At 50.6% G+C, this 16,647-nt stretch overlaps 1 protein-coding gene across 3 annotated transcripts in view; it reads right to left on the bottom strand.

Moving 5' to 3' along the window:
* The window catches only part of RBM15 (RNA binding motif protein 15), a 20,421-nt gene extending 3,774 nt beyond the window's left edge, over positions 1-16,647 (bottom strand). The window contains exons 1-4 of one of the 3 annotated variants that reach the window (XM_072918704.1): positions 13,472-16,647; positions 12,920-13,154; positions 12,540-12,585; positions 8,751-9,135 (exon numbers count right to left, since the gene is read on the bottom strand). In XM_072918704.1, the coding sequence (XP_072774805.1) occupies positions 13,535-16,354 (2,820 nt within the window). In that variant the 5' untranslated portion in view covers positions 16,355-16,647 and the 3' untranslated portion in view covers positions 8,751-9,135; positions 12,540-12,585; positions 12,920-13,154; positions 13,472-13,534. The other 2 variants (XR_012052018.1, XM_072918705.1) reach the window with 2 other exon arrangements.

Genomic DNA, 16,647 nt, shown 5'->3' with positions numbered 1-16,647 from the left:
CAATCCTGCACTGAGGCCTCAGTCAAGCCCTTCTGCAGCAGGGACAAAGCTTTCATTTTAAAAAAATCGAGTTTTCACCTCGTGAAACAATAAAGTTTCTCACTCTCACCAACTCAAACAGGAACCATGTGTGAGCCTCGCCTTCAAGTTTTCCAGTCCTAAAGCTTTAGGATTTTAGCATTTCTTTCTGGAAGGCATTTTAGGATTTTAGTTTTTTTCTGCATCTCCCTAAGAGCAGCTGTGCTTTTGGCTTTTAACAGAGTGGGATCAAAGCTCTGTGGGGATGGAAAGAGCCACCCCATCAGCTCCTCACCCTGCTGCTCCCTCTCTACACAATTCCAACACCTTTGCCTGTGCTCTGCTCTCTCCCTCTCCCTGTAAATGAAGCCTCTGCTCAACACCTTCGTCCTTTCAACACAAGCCCTGTGATATTTTCACCTCTTTTGCCACCAAGAAACAACTTGGCAGGATGTGGTGTCCACACCTCCCACCTCCCACCCCATCTGCTCCAGCAAAGCTCCCCTACAAACCTGCAGGATCTTAAGGAGAGTCCTGCCCTGTCTGTCCACCAGACCAATATCTCACCAATTCCTTACCCTTATTTAGCAAAACTGGAGCTGTGGTCCCCCCCTCTTTCCTTCTGCAGAGGAGCAAACAGCTCAGGAGCTCCCATTTCCCACATCCCCGGCCATGGATGGGCACCACCAGCCTTTATTTACTCCCAAAATAATCCTGCACAGGCAAAGCACCTTTCTCCAGCCACAATTACCTCTTGTCTATCCAAAATTGTTGAGGAAACCAATTCCCACAACGAAAAACTCCTCCCAGGAGCCCTGCACCATCCTGTCAGCGGGCTGGGAAGGGGGTGAAGAGTCTTCAAACCTTTGTCTTTCCACTGGGCAGGCCAGGCTGGTGGTCAAACACTTCTCTGCTCACACCTGGTGCTGGGAAGGCAAGCACAGAACAGATGGTTCAGTTCCCCTGGCAGCTCTGAAAACCAAAGGCATTCATTTACTGCAGGATTCAACATGTGCATGAGAAAAAGCAGCAGTGAGGATGGGAACATCTGCCCCAGGAAGGTTTTTTTTCCATCCCACTGAAGTCATCATGCAAATCTCTTCCTAAAGCTGTTTTTGCATAGTGCAGAACATGACAAGAGTGTGGAGAAATGCAGGAGCAGGGCTTGCTGGGACACAAATGAGGTTAAAAGCTGCAATCTGAGGTGGACTAGAAAATCCCTTTTGTCCCTACTCCCTTCACAGAATCCCAGAATCTCTAAGGCTGGAAAAGCCCTCCTGCATTGTCGAGTCCAAGCTGTGCCCAATCCCCTCCTTGTCCCCAGCCCAGAGCAGTGAGTGCCACCTCCAGGCATTCCCTGGGCACCTCCAGGGATGGGCACTCCAAACCTCCCTGGGCAGCCCCTGCCAAGACCTGAGCACCCTTTCCATGGGGAAATTATTCCTGAAAATTTTTCCCTTGCTCAAAGGAAATTCTTCCCTTATTCATCTGCAGTAATGAGAATCAGCAGCAATGGCTAAAAATGATCCTCAGCATGAAAAATGCTTTGTTGAAGGATGGTGCCCCCCCAGCCACCCCTCCTGCTCCTGGGAAGGCAGTGGAGAACTGGATCCCTCCTGCCTTCCAACCCTCGTGTACCTCACAGGCAGCAGCTCCACCCTTTGTGCTGGAAAGAAATCACCAACAACCTCCTGGATCTTTCCAAGATAATTTCACTCACAATACATCAAACCCCGTCGAAAAGCAATGCCAGCCTCAGCACTGTGCCCAGAGCCACCTGGGGGAACATTCTCCCACCCAAGCTCATCCTCTGCACAAGGGATAACAAACCATTGTCAGCTGGATCTTGATGAGAAATCGCATTTGGAAGTACTTTAAGCAGGATTCATTGGTTTAAAAACCTTCTAAAAATCATGGTGCAGAGCAACCAAACACTAAAGAATTCTCCAAAGATCCAGTGACCTGCAGGGAACCAGAGCTGGCTGGAGGGAATCTGAGTGACCAAAAGAACCCAAGAACACAGACCTGGTAAAACTCCTGAGTGCCTTTGGGAAAAAAAGCTAACAACTTCATTTAGATAATTAGTTTTCTGAGCACAGACAGACAAGAGGACTGATACCCTGAATCCTGATTCATTTTAGCACCACAGGATTAAGCAAGCAAGAAGAAAATATGGAAGTGGTTTCTCCAACAAGACCCGGCGGGTGAGGCTCAGTGCTGGGTTTGTGCCACCCGAAGCGCCGGCTGCAGGGTGCCAACCCCTCCCGGGAAGGAAACGCTTCTCCATCGCTACCAGAGAGTTACTCCCAGGTGGAATCCTGCAGCAGGAGCCCCCAGGACCTGCTCCCAGTGCCTGCCAGGCGTCTTGGCAGGATTGACTGATGGGGTGGGCACCTGCTGGCTCTTAAACCAGCTTCAAGGGATGTTCCACATGCCAGGATAAAAAGCTGCTAAGACTCAGCTTGGGTCTCTCAAAGGGATGGAAATCGGTGCAATTGGAGCTCACATCAGGAAGCACATTGCACCCCCCAAACCCACTGGAATGATTTTACATTATTTTAATTTATTTATGCATGTTGTTTATATTTAATATTATTTTTTAATAAATTTTTATATATCTATATATAATTTATTTATACATATTATTTATGTTATATTATTTTATATGAATTGTTATATATTTATATACAATTATTTTATTTATTTATACATATTGTTTATATTTTATATTATTTTAATAATTTTTTATAGATTTATATGTAATTATTTATTAACACATATTATTTATAAATCTATTTTATATTTTTATATATAGTTATAAATAATGAATAAATTATACATATATTTATATTTATAATTTATAAATACATGTTTATATATTATATATTTACATATAGAATATTATTTATAAATATATTTTTATATATTTATGAATATAAATATATTATAATATATTTATATTTATAATTTATACAATTTATAAATAGATAATATATATATTTCATATATAAAAACTATTATTTATAAATCTATTTTATATAATTATACATATTTATAAATAATACATATATTATCAATAATATATCCCTCTATAATATATATATATTTCTATGTAAATATATTTATGCAATCATTGTACACCCCTGAGTGTCCTGGCTACCAGCTGCAGGTTTCCCTTCCTTGTTCTGTATTCTGGGTCACTGAAAGGCAGGATACAGCTGCTAGAACACGGACTGAGGCATTTCCAAGCACACAAAATACACCTCTCCCTGCCCCACGCTCTCTGTGGTCAGGCTCTGCCCTTGGTAAAAACCATAATCTACTAAAATCCAAGGCCGGGACTTTGCTCAGATGCCAACAGCAGATAAAGGAGGCACGGGACGCAGAGGCAGCTGATCCTCAGGTTTCCCAGATAATAAGGAGCAATGTTTATCTCGCAGTGAGATCCCCTGCGAGGGCTGGGATTATTCTGGAGTTTCTCCAGCGTGCCCCAGCTCTGGGTTTGCTGGGAGCCCCACACCCCCCAGCTGCTGAGGGGAGAGAATTTTGGGTTTAACCCCATCGCTGGATCTGACCCTTCCAGGGGCTGTCTGAACCCAAACACTGCAAATCATCTCTGCAGTGCTCCCAGCACACCCATTAACCACGGGGAAATCTCCAGAATTCCCACTTTAAAGGGGAACAAGAGGCTTTTCCACACCCCAGACAAGGTGCTTCAGCTACCAACACTGCTGAGGTTCCTGGGCTCACCTTAAACCACATGAAGAAAGCCAAAAGCAATTTAAAATAGCTGGGTAAGGATATGACACCAGGGCCTTCCAGCAACAGGAAACGTGGCTGTTCTTCCCTCCCCTGCTTGGCAGACACCTCCTGGCCGGGGCTGTTTACTCGCCCTGACCCACACTGATAACACAAATGCTCTTTTTTTGGTGCTGGTTTCCCCCTGGCCTGGAACATGTCTTGCAGCTGTGTTTATGATGAAGAGTGTTATTAGGCTGCAATTCACCAGAGCCTGAATTTAAAAGTTTTCACTTCTGAGGAGCTGGAAGCCTTCATAGGATGTAGGAGTTGTTTGGAAAATAATAATACAATTTTTTAAAGATACCATAATGGTTCTCACTGAAGTCCTTGGGAATTTATCAGCGACTCTAATGAACAAAAATTAAAGCAGATGTTGAAAACCCAGAAGTTTTAGCTTTAGCTGAGATCCTCATGGGAATACTTTCCAGCCTGCCGAAACCACAAACGGGATGGGAGCTCTTGCTCATGGCCACGGACAATTCCAGAAGTAATTCACAGGTCAAAGTCTCTTTTCCAAAGCAGACTTTGCCTCTGAAGCCACCACCAAGCTTTGCAAAGCTTTCCCCTACAGATATCCCTCACGTGGACAAGATAGAGCCAGGACTGTACTCTGGAGGAAAGAGGCAAAGGGTGTCTTTACAACACCCCAGGGACAAAGAGAACCCCAATAAACTGAGCTCCAACCCCCAAGCCTTTGGACAAGCTGGGAAGGAGTCACACCACCCTGGCTGGCACAAGGGTGGTGGCAGGGATGGGGTATCTGGGGCTGGGCTCTCCCAGCCTCAGGCTGCTCTGGGGATGCAGCTCCGAGTGCCACGGGGAACAGCAAAGGACCTGAGAGCTCAGAACAGGCTGTGCCTTAGTGCCACGGGGAAAGCTGGGCTGGCACAGGAGAAACACAAGAATCACAGAACACTGGAATGGTTTGGGTTGGAATGAACCTTAAAGCTCATCTTGTTCCTCTTTCTGCCACAGGCAGGGACACTCTCCACTATCCCAGGTTGCTCCAAGCCCTGTCTAACCTGGCCTTGGACACTTCCAGGGGTGGGGCAGCCACAGCTGCTCTGGGCACTCAGTGCCAGGGCCTCCCCACACTCACAAGGAAGGATTTCTTCCAATATCAAACCCAAATTTCCCCTTTTTCAGTCGAATCCATTCCCCTTTGTCCTGCCAGTCCAGTTCCTGATGAAGAGTCCCTCCTGATCCTCATACACAGACTTGTCTGTGCAGCATGAGAAACATCAACACCCTCTTTTCTCAGCACCTGCTCCCCACAGCAGCTCGGGGGGCTCAGGACCTCATCCTGCCCTGAACCTCTGCCCAGGTCAGGGCTGGAGCAGCCCAGGCTGGCAATGACCAAAGCAATCCCTTGGCCAGAGGGGCTGCAAACACTCCATGGCCCAAAGGACATCTCCTCCTCATGGGCAAACAGCTTAACAAACCACCCTGGGAAACCTCGCTGGCTTCCCCTCACTCATAATGTCTCCTCAGACACACATTTGTGTCCCCAGCCATATCTAAAATGTGCAACTGTGCAGCTGGAAACAGAGCACATGCATCTGAAAGGAGAGGCTGGCTGCAGGATCCAAGAGCTCGCCTGCACAAAGGGCAGGAACACCAGGGAAAGCTGCCAGCTCGGGGCTGGGTCGGGCTGTGTGCATTGCTAAACCTTGGCCTGACCTAGCACTGGATCTGGGGACAGGAAATACTGAAGAGAGCTAAAAGCCTCCAGCCCAATCTTCAGATGCAATTGCAGAACTAGGCATGAAGGTCAAGGCAGGCAGATAAGGAGATGAAATAGCTGTGAGCCACAGTTAATCTTCAGCTCAGCTTGCCTGTGGAGCCCACCACATCCCATCCCCAGCCTGGGACAACGCACACGAGCTCAAACCCAAGAGCCTGGGCACAGGAGCTGGGCTGGGAGGTGGCAACTCATTAATACACAGCAGCAGCAGCATGTTTGACAGCATCCGCACCCCAATGTTTAATTAACACATCCCTGGAGCAGGGTACAAAGGGGGAAAAAGAATAGGCAACCTCTGTGCCACCATCCACGTCCTCTGCTCCTACTACAGGCACCTCCAGCAGCACAGGGACAAACAGGATGAAGAGCAGGAGGCTCCTGTCAAACCCATCACAGCAGAGACTGACCCGGGCCCTCAGAGCTTACTCTGCCACAGGAGTTTACCTCACCCAGCTCTCAAGGCAGCTCTAATTACACTCAGGCACAGGCTCCGAGCCAAGAACCGCAGGAAACACTACGGGAATCACAAAGCCAGCAGCCCAAGAGCCTTTCCAGTGCTCTGCCTGTTTGACCAAACCTTTTCAATCTTTGCCCCAGACCTCAGGACATGAGGTGGGAGCATATCCTCCAACAGCATTTGCTGTTTCAGAGTAAACCAGCAGCGTGAGGCCAACACAAGCTTGTTATTGGCCAAGAGCAGAATCTGGGCCATCTGATGTTTTAAACTTATTAATTCAGCTGCAGCTGGTAAAAGCACAGTTCTAAAAAAATGTGTGAATTCAAATAACCTGCTCCCATCTAATCCGCTCGCATTGCTCTCTGCTGCAGTGCAGTTAATTAAATGGTTCTCGTTATAAATCCACTTTCCCCAGAAGTCTCATTAGCCAAATTAATATGATGCATATAGAGCATTAAACCCTTCCAAGAGACTGGTTTTAACAACAGCCTGGCTTTACCTGGCCACTGGAGCATCCCTCTAAGCCCTTCAGGAGGCAGAGGGGCAGACCCAGCACCCAAAAACCAGCTCGTTATGGCAAAGTGACTGTAGGAGAACCATCCCACAGCACATCCCACGATCCTCTCCGAGTCTCTGGAATAAATGCATGATGTAAAGGAGACAGGGAACCATCTCCCAGCGAAACAGACAGTGAAATCTGACTCAGAGAGGCAGAGCTCTTCTGGAACAGCCACTGACACTTCAAAAGCACACCCAAAAAATGGGATAGTGCCCAAGCCCTGACATAAACACCTGAGCAGGTGACCAGCTTGCCAGAAAGATCCCCTTTTTTGGGGTACACTGACAGACCACCCATCTCCTGTCAGCATCAACCCCCAACCCAGGAATAGGGGCTGAAACACGTCTCCCATTATTGCTACCAGCCCCAGACCTATTGTACAACACTTCAAAGGAGATTCAGAGGTTGTATCTCAACAGCACAAGAAATACATTGCAAAAAATAGGAATTTTAACCACAAACACCAACTTCTAGAAGAAAAGGCATCTCCTGAGTCTCTCCTTTCCAATTCCCTTCCCTCATAACCAGCAATAGCTACAATTGCTCCCATTTACAACAAAAAGCTTCATTTAAATTATTACACCAGCATCCCACAAACACAGACAATTTGCCAAATCATTGGCTTGGCTTTCCTTATCAACACGTACAAATTATAAACACTATTCTGGGTTAAAGCAGTGTTAATTCAAGCAGTTCATGAAGTCAAACTAACAGCTCCAGCTTGCCAAGCTGAGAACACGTAGCTTTATGTGCACAGCCCTGTTGCTTAACAGGACTCCCCAACAAAGAGGGAAGCGCATCCAAGAGTCGGCTCCTTCACCCCCATTCCGGAGCGGGTGGAGCAGCACGGTGACTGAAGAAACCACAATTAATAAGCATTAATAAACTGCAGAATCAAGACAACAAAAGGTGAACAACAATCCTCTTTTACATTACAACTCAGTCCAACCTCTTCCAGCCCCTTACCTGTTTTAGGGATTTACACAGCGCTTTGCCCCGGGAACAGACACCTTGCAGAGCACAACCACAGCATCCGTCGGCTGAGAGGCATCTGCAGCCTAGCAAAGATCCTGCCCGGCTGCAGGGGGTTATCCATGGAAGTTAAAAGTATGTCAAGGCAAACAGGGCAAGCGTTCAAAGTGTCTTCATGGCACGTCACAGGAATTCTACCACGAGCACAGCACGGCAGCTCCTGAAGCCGACGACGCAGCAGTGGCAGCTTCCTCTCGACGGCCGCGGTCCTCAGGCGCGCCCCGAAGTCTCCTGCAGCAAACACGGAGTTGTGCTCCTGCACGGGAACAGCTTTCCAAAGCTCAGGAGCCCCCGGGACAGGAGAACTACAGCACACAATGTTTTCGGGCCGCCTCCGGCTGTTCCTCTCCCCGTCTGCACTACACCGAGCGCGCGGCGGGGCCGGGACGCGAGCAGGGCACATGCACATCCGAGGCGTGTGGAACCAATGGCTTCAAAACCGGTCAAAATAAGGCACTGAGACACCACGCAAAGGTTTAAATTACCGCCTCCAGCTCTCAGGAACTCTTCATCCATTCAGCACTAAACCCACAACTGCTGAAAAGCCCCTGGAGATGGAGGAGCGCCTCGCGTACGGCAGGAAAGGCTTTATTAACAGCATTTAAACACTTTTAAGGACTCATTTCTCTTTTTCTTTTGGCAATTTTGGTGCAAAGATTTTACGTGCAAGATTCAAAGCAATTTCAAAACTTTTTTTCTTCAAAATTAAAAAAAAAACCAAGAATCAAAACTAAAGGCAAACATGTTGGGTGAACAAAATAAATCAGAAACTTAAAATTCAGGAACTCCAGCTCTTCCAACCAGCGAAGCCCCAGACTTGGCCACCGTTCCGAGGCGCAGGGTGGTGCTTCCCTGCTTCTTGCGTGCCAGCAGCAGCACCGCTGCCCCGTCCCGCTGAGGAGAAACGCAGCAAGTGACCCCTTTTTCACTGCAAACACGGGGGCCACAGCAAGGCCATCAGACACAATTCTTCTGACTGGTACCACAGGTCGATCAACGCAAAAGTGTCGGTGCTCTCCCTGCTTCTTGCTCAAGACCCACAACTATCAGCTCAATTGGGCAGCAGCAGCAGGAACCCCTCCGCTGCCAACACAGGGGCCAAACGTTTGTCGTCAATTCACTTCCAGGCAGAAAAACCATTTTCCTCAAAAGAAACAATTTATTTAGAATGAAACAAAATCAGCTCAACTGTGAGCGCATGTTTGAGTGACAGCTACTTTTAAGCTGTGTGAGCCATAAAAAGGGTATTCCTTTACTTTTCCAGCAATCTTGTGTACACAGCACAAAGCAAAGAGGTCATTTTTTTTTCCACTTAAAACACGGGCATTGGCATCACAATAGCAGATACACAACTTTTTTTTTTTTTAAAGCTGCCATTTTAGTAAAATGCACAAATACTAAACAGATAAGCTTTCTTCCACCAGGAGGCCCATGTAAATTCCACATAAGCCACAGCTTCTCTTCCCAAAGGTCCATTAGAGCTTGGTATCCCATGCGCTTGTCTTCTGCAGTCCACCAGTTTTGCTTGCAGGAGGAAAAAAAAACGTTATTTCAATACAAATGTGTACACCAGATCTGGGTTTTTCCCCTCCCTACATTATACAGATGAACATAAAGAGCTACGAGGCCTTTCTGAATATTCTACTTGGACTCCAAAAAGCACCAATACCACCCGTGGGCATGAAACCTCGGAATGAAGTTGCCTTCTAGGGATAGATGCAAAACAAGTAGTGCAGGGCTTCTTTTTGGACCAGGATAAAACTAGGCTTACAGTATTGGTGATTATTCAACTTGCAGTAACATTTGTTGGGGCACATCAAAACCATTAACCAGGAGAAAAACCAACCTAATTCTTGCTAATTCGGTTGACTTTCCTCACTGGGTGTTTCCTGAAGGCAACTTATCAACAAAACCATGAAATGTAGTGTTACACAGCTCTTTTGCTCTCATTCTGCTGCGCAGGTCTAACAGCAGACAATGCCAATATTAAAAGGTCAAATCAAAGACACACCCAATATAATTTAAAATTGTTACTATTCAAGTCATATCTCCTTGCCATCGGTTTCACACAATCGGAACTGCGGGAAGATGAATATTCAATGAACCATTCTCTGCACCACCCGGTCTGCTTTAAGCCTGATACAAAAATCACCTCATTGTTCAGTCTATCAATCATTGGAATATCTGTCCTTCAGTGCTATAAAGAAATAAACAGGGGGACAAAGGGGAAAGAACCCCAAAAGCTCTAGAGCCACACGGCAACCATTTCCTCCCCTCTGTGCACACAGCACTCCCCAGGAGCGCTGCCCTCAACACTGTTTTGCTTAGAGCCAGGAACTATCATTTTCCAAGGCATTTTTCCCTGAGTCCTCAGAGTTTTTGAACTTGTCTTCACAATTTTGATTCACTTCTCCTCCCCATTAATACCTCAGGCCTTTCACCTCAGTTACCATCAACCAGAGGGCTCCCAAACCCACACAAGAAATTAAAACTCGTTTTCATAAAACTTGGCTCTCCACAGAGGCCAAGAAAGTTGTCACAAAAATATTCCATCTTTAACATCCTTGTAGGAAACGAAAGAGAGAGAGGGCAAGGTTTCTTTGCTTGGTAACAACGCCTTTTTCTCTCTGGGAGGCTGACAAGGTTCTGTTGACATTTGTGCCCCTAAAACCTCTGGATTGAGGATAACTCCGGTGTTCCCATGGCAAACAGAGCCACTGGCCAGGGGCCAAGGAAGTTGCGCAAAGTTTCCAATTGAAAGAAATAAACAACAAACTAAAATCTCAAACAAAACTACGAGTCATTTGAGGTTCTTTCCCCAAAGCATAAAGCACAAGGATGAAATGATTCAGGAAAAGGACATCCTTTCTCCAGGCTAATTCAACACACGAATGAAATAGAAGAACATCAGCTGCACACAAGGTCGGGAGGGAATACTGAGCTCTCGCCACAGCAATGTAATGCCAGACACAAGGAGAGAGCCAACAGCTGCTACATCTGGTTTGCTCTACACACAGTGGTATCACCCACGGGCTTCTAAACCTTGAGCCCTGGCTAAGCCAACTTCAGTGGGCAGTTACTCCAACGGGAACACCTCAGACCAAGGAGGAAAGCACAGCCCGCCCAGCCGCACCGGCCGGGATGGCAGCACAGCAATTCAGTGCCAGTAAAAAAAAGCTTTCCAAGTTTTGCCACAAGAACCCTCAAAGGGTGTTAAAATCCTTGCTTACAAAACAGAGCAGCAACCACAAATAAACCAGATTCAAAGAAGCAGGTGCTCCATTAAATAAGGAACCAGAAAACCTGGAGTCAAACACGGCCTCGCCTGTTCCTTCTTGCCCTCCAGCACAGCACAGCACAATTTCACAGCCAGTGGCAGGTGGGACCAAGGGAATTCCAGGGTGATTTCCCAAGGAAAAATGGAAGGGCACCTAACATGCTCTTCCCAAAAGGCTCCCAAACCAAGCTGGCTTTGACAAGCTGTGTTGACCCCAAGTTTTATGGGTTTTTATGCAGGTGCCTGCTGTGGATCAGCAGAATAAACGCTGCTCTCAGTGTCCAACACAAACTTTCGTGCTTTTTTTCCCCCCAGTTTTAGGCAGATTTAAATTCCCAGCTGTTTAAGTCTCTTTCCCAGAAAACTCTTTCAAGTGATTTCTGTCATCTCCCACAAAACTCCCTCTGAATGCAAGCAGCACTTGCAGCATTGATCACCTACTGACACCCAACAGGCACCTGCTCCAATTAAAACATTCTTTGCAATAAGTGGTAAACACGCTGTATCTTCTTAAACACAGTGATTTGCATTTCTGGTGTCATTCCCAAAAATTCTCGTTGTTAATAGTAAGCTGAACAGCTGAATTCTGCCATCTCTTACATTCACATTGAAGGGCAACCCAGAAATCCTGGATTTTACTCTCAAACTTAAGAGCATTAAATGAGGCTTTCACCTTCTCATTTAGAAAGAAAAGTAGCTATAAAAAACAAAATCTGTGTTTAAGAGATGCTGCCACATTGGAATTCTCAGTTCACCACGATGTTTGGGATGCTGGGTCTACTCATTCTGGGCAGACAGAGGAATCAAAGCCCTCTTAAACCACAGCCCCTCTATGACAAGTGATGAAGTAACAAAAATTCCTACTTTTGTGACAGAAACTCAAGCAAGTTCAGTTACACCCATAAAATACATTCAACACATTTCCTCCTTCATCTCCTATTCGTATCCCATTCCACACTTTTAATTTGATTTTTGCCATGCAAGTTGTAACAGAAATCAACTCATGCCTGTATCAATTATCCAAGGAATCTATTGGAGCATGGACCAAGTGATGCTGTGTCACTTCTCTGTTGCTCAAATCCCTGAAAACATGGCTAAGTGCAAGATTACATTCTGGGTTTAAGTGCAAGATTACAATTTTAGGGCCTGTAAAGAGATACAGTGAGATTTACACCTCAGTTTAGAAGCTGCTGCACCATCCTTTTAGTTGTTAAACAGAGTATCATGGAATTAAGATCACATCAGGGATTGAGACCCCTTCTCCCCTCCTAAATGCCTGAATTACCAAAGGTGGCTGAGCCAGATGGAGAAAAGTGCCCAATGATTGGGGAAAAATATGAAAAAATTAACTTATGTTCTTTGAAAAAAAAAAACCAAAACAACCTGAAAACTGTTTCATCCTTGAATCACAAGAACAAGAGCTCAAACCTCAGCATCTTGGAGTATTTTTAATATTTCTCCAGGATGCTAAAACCACTTTACTCCAGGTGCCCACGATAAACCTCATGTAATGCCCACTGCACACTGTACCTGGAAAGTCCCTAGCAGACAGCAGTTCCTTGCTATTAACAAAGAGGTAAAATGTTAATGAGAACTTTTATGTAATTAAATTATCACAGAATGAAAAGCATCTCTGGAGAGAAGCACTTACTTGCTCAGTTTGCATTGTGGAACCAAACCCCACTGAACCTGCAACTCTTGGAAAACAAAACAAAACAAAAAAAAAGGCAGTAAAACCAAAACTCCACAATATAACTCAAGTTCTCCTTAAAGCACCTCCTTGTTTCCTGCACACCAGAGTGAGCACAAGACATTCCTGGTTTACAACAAAGTCCTCAGCTCTTCACCAAACCTAGTCACTGCTACAAACCCAAAGTGCACATATGGGATACACTGGGAAATCGGGGAAATACACCTGTTAAAAAGCCCAGTTTCAGTGCATGCACCTGGGGGGGGCTGGATGAAAAAGGAATCCCTTTCCAAAAAGGAATTCAGTGTTCTGCTGTGCACCCGAGAGCAGCTGCTGCTCACCTGAAAAACGTTGACCTGAGCCACGCGACTCAACGGGGAAACCACTGCGGCTCCCGAGGGAAGGGATCCCACGGGCCAAGGGGCCGCTGGCCTGAGGCCCACACGGAATTTCAAGGACTCAAAAGAGGAGGTGACACCAGTCTGTTATTAAAGTATGGATTTCCATTTCCACTGAGTGCTTTAAATCTGGTCTGTTCGGTTTGGAGCTCTCTCGAGGACGAGCTCTTGGGACTTACTTTAAAATACATGAAATGAAAAAAGGACATGAATCTAAATTAAGAAGACAGGAGTTTTTTTTTCCCCCCCCTCCCCCCCACCCCAGTTTTTATTATTTTTCTATTTTCTGTAAATCAAAGCAGGCTGAGCCTCCCTGCTGTCCCCACTGATAGGGAATTCTCAAAATATCCTATTCACACTACTCCTAACCAACCTCTCTGGCTTCTATCTTTATAGAAAAATGTAGTAACAGAAAATCGGCCCGGGAAAGTCACCTACAAACAAAGATCTATTTAAAATAACGACAGGGCTGGCTAAGGCTGTATCCCATAGCACCTGGCACACGCTGGAGGGGCTGCATGGAGGAGTAGGCAGGGTTGGGAACAGAACACGAGGGCCTTAGGACGCCCCACGGACAATGATCATGACCAGATAGTCGTCCTCTGATTTGGCCAGCGCCTTGGCTGTGGAGTCCAGGAACTGCTGGGAGAAGTCGCAGGGTGGAAAAGCGTGCAGGACCCCGCTGTTCTCCTTGTCTTTGTTCCCCCCCACAGGGAGGCTGATCACCCCAGCAGCCTGCTTTTGCTTTAGGTAGGACACCAGATTCCTGAGCGGCCTCTGTGTGGAGGTGGTGGCGGCCTCGGCAGCCCCGGCTGCGGAGCGGTTGTCTGAGGCGCCGGGCACGGCCAGAAGGATGGCGTATCCATTGGGACCCGCCACCTTGATGCGCCGGTTGACCTCATCCAACTTGGGCTGGTCCAGACGGAGACGTTGGGTGATCTTGAGCTGAGCCACTTTCCCCCCAGTCGCTCCCTCCACGAGGAGGCTGCTGGCGACTCCGAGGTCCCCCTGGAGCAGGTGCATGTTGGACGGGAAGTTGCTGTTCTTCAGCAGGAGCATCCCCTGCCAAGCCAGGCACAGTTTGGGCGCTGCCCCAGCCTGCGCTGCTCCATCCTGCTGCTGTTTTTGGGGAGGAGGTTTGAGCCGGGAGCCTCCACCACCTCCCTCCGCCGCCCGCTCGTCCTTTTTGGCCGGACTTTTGCACTCCTGGGCGGCAGCGGCGGCGCGGTGCTTGCGCTCCCGCTCTGCGGAGTTCTTGCGGTCGCGCTTTTCGTTCTGCCCCCGCTCCAGGCTGCCCCGGCGGGACTCCCGGATAGGGGAAGGTCGCTCCAAGAGGAGCAAGCGGGACGAGCGCTCAGGGTCACTACTGTAACGCTCCCGGCCTCCGAGGAGCTCGGGGCTGCGGTCCGGGGGAGAGGTTGTGGCCAAGCAGTGGCGCTTTCGGGAGGAAGAGGAGCGCTCGCTGTCAGGGGAACGGTCCAAGTGCCGGCCTCCATCCTCTGCCAGTCTCCGTTTCCTAGGCTGATCCCGACTGCTACTGCCCAGCTCCCTCTCCCCGCGGTCCCGCTCCAAGGACCACCCATCCCGGCGGCGCTCCAGGCTTTCCAGTGGGTCATAAGCAGCTGCCCGATTACTCCGGTCCCGCACAGGGGGCGGCGGGGGCACCCACTCTGTCTCAGGATAAAGGTCTCTGTCACGGTCTCTATAGAGCAAAGGTGGCGTCCTGTCCCGGGCCCCCCGCAGAGGGTCGGGGGGGGCTCCCCGGTGAGCCCCAAAAGCAGCCGCCTCCGCCACAAGCTCGTAATGAGCCGGGGGCGGCAAGGGCAGGGGCTGCAGGTAGGGCTGCTGGTACCGATGCTCCGTGTCGGCAAAGTCCACGCGGAGCCGGCGATCCGGCCCCCCCAGGGGAAACCCCCGCATGTGGGTGCAGGCTGCCTGCGCCGCATCCAGGCTCTCGTACTGGATATAGGCCCAGGAATCCCCTTTGCGGTAATCGATCGTGCGGATGGTGCCAAACCGATCAAACTCCCTGGCCAGGGCAGCCAGGGGCACCCAGGGCCCGAGGCCGCCCACCCAGAGCCGGGTGGTCGGGGTGGCTTTCCCGTACCCGATCTTGATGGGGTTGCGCAGCAGCACCTTCCCCGACATGGCCAACTTGGCCCGGTGTGCCATGTCCAGATTCTCAAACTTAAGAAACCCATAGGTGCTGGTCTGCCCACGCCCCGGCCTCTTGATGTCCACCTCAGTGATGACCCCGAAACGGTCAAACGCTCGCCGCAAGTCCGACTCGCTCACGGTGATGTCCAGGTTGCCCAGGAACAGCGTGCGGTTGGCTCTCTGGTCATCCTCAGGGCTGATCTCCTCCTCGGCGGCCGCTCCGGCACCTCCTCCTCCTCCTCCGCGGAATCCACCGGCCGCCGCCACGCCGGCCACGCGCTCCAGCCCGTAGGCCGGCCGCACCCGCGCCTCGTAGAAGCCGCCGTAGTCCCGCTCCCTCTCCAGCTCCCTCGGCAGCGGCGGCGGCGGCAGGCGGCCCAGGGCGAGCTGCTGCAGCCGGTAGTCCCGGTAGCCCAAAGCTCCGCCGCTGCCCGCGGGGGACAGCGCCCGCTGCGCGGCCCCGGCCGGCGGGTGCCGCACGGCGGCCGCCACCGCCCCGACCGCCGCCGCGCCGTAGGGAGACTCCTTGTCCAGCAGCGCCGGGGAGCGGCTGCTGCGCCGGCGGCCGCTGCCTCCGCCGACATAGACGGCCTCGATCTTCAGCGGGCGGTCGTAGAGCACGAGGCGGCCGCGGGCGTGCTTGGCGGCCCGCGCGTCCTCGGGCCGGCGGAAGTTGACGAAGGCCACGCGCTCGTCGGCGGCGCCGGCGCCGGGCGGGAGCCGGCTGATCTTGACGCTCACGTCGCCGAAGCGTTTGAACTCGTGGAACAGCCCGTCCTCCACCGCCTCGTCGCTCAGCGCCGAGCCCAGCTCGCTGATCTTCAGCGTCTTGTACTCGCCGCCGCCCGGCTCCGACGAGGAGGACGAGGAGGAGGCGGCGGCCGCTCGCGATTCGCCGCCGCGGCTGCTGCTGCTTCGCGACGCCTCCGCGGTTTTACCGCTGTAGCCGTGCCGGCCCCCGCCGCCCGCGGCCGCCGCCGAACCGGTCTCGTACTCGCGGCTGCCGGCGCGGCCGCCCTTGTCCGCGTGGGCGCCGCGCCGGCCGCTCCCGCTGTTGCTCTCGCCGGACGCCGCCGCCGCTTTCCCGCCGTTGGAGCCGCCGCCTCCGCCGGACGAGCCGCTCGGCTTCTTGCTGCCGCGCGAGGAGGAGGAGGAGGACGCCGAGTCCTCGCCGCCCCGGGAGCGCTTGGCCTTGGCGGGCGAGCGCTCCTTGCCCTTCATGGCGGCGGCGGCCGCGCTCCCGCCGGGCCTCCCCGACCGCCCCGCTCACGCACCCGCCGCCATCTTGGGAGCCGCGCCGGCACCGCGCGCCGCCCTCCCCGCGCCCATTGGCTGACCGGGGCGGTGCCCTCGCCCATTGGCCGCCGCTGCGGAGGTGCTCCGCCCACCTCCTGGCGCTGCGCGTTCCCATTGGCCCGCCGCGCTGTCGGTCTGCCAGCCAGCCCCGTGCTCCCGCGGGGGGGGCGGGAATTGCCGCCGTCGCGCGCCTCCCAGCCCCGCTCGCTCATTGGGCA

This window comes from Taeniopygia guttata, chromosome 26, assembly GCF_048771995.1.
Source record: "Taeniopygia guttata chromosome 26, bTaeGut7.mat, whole genome shotgun sequence".
Classification (NCBI taxonomy): Eukaryota; Metazoa; Chordata; class Aves; order Passeriformes; family Estrildidae; genus Taeniopygia; species Taeniopygia guttata.
The sequence above is the reverse complement of the archived record's forward strand: the minus strand, read 5'-3'. Positions and strand labels throughout refer to the sequence as shown.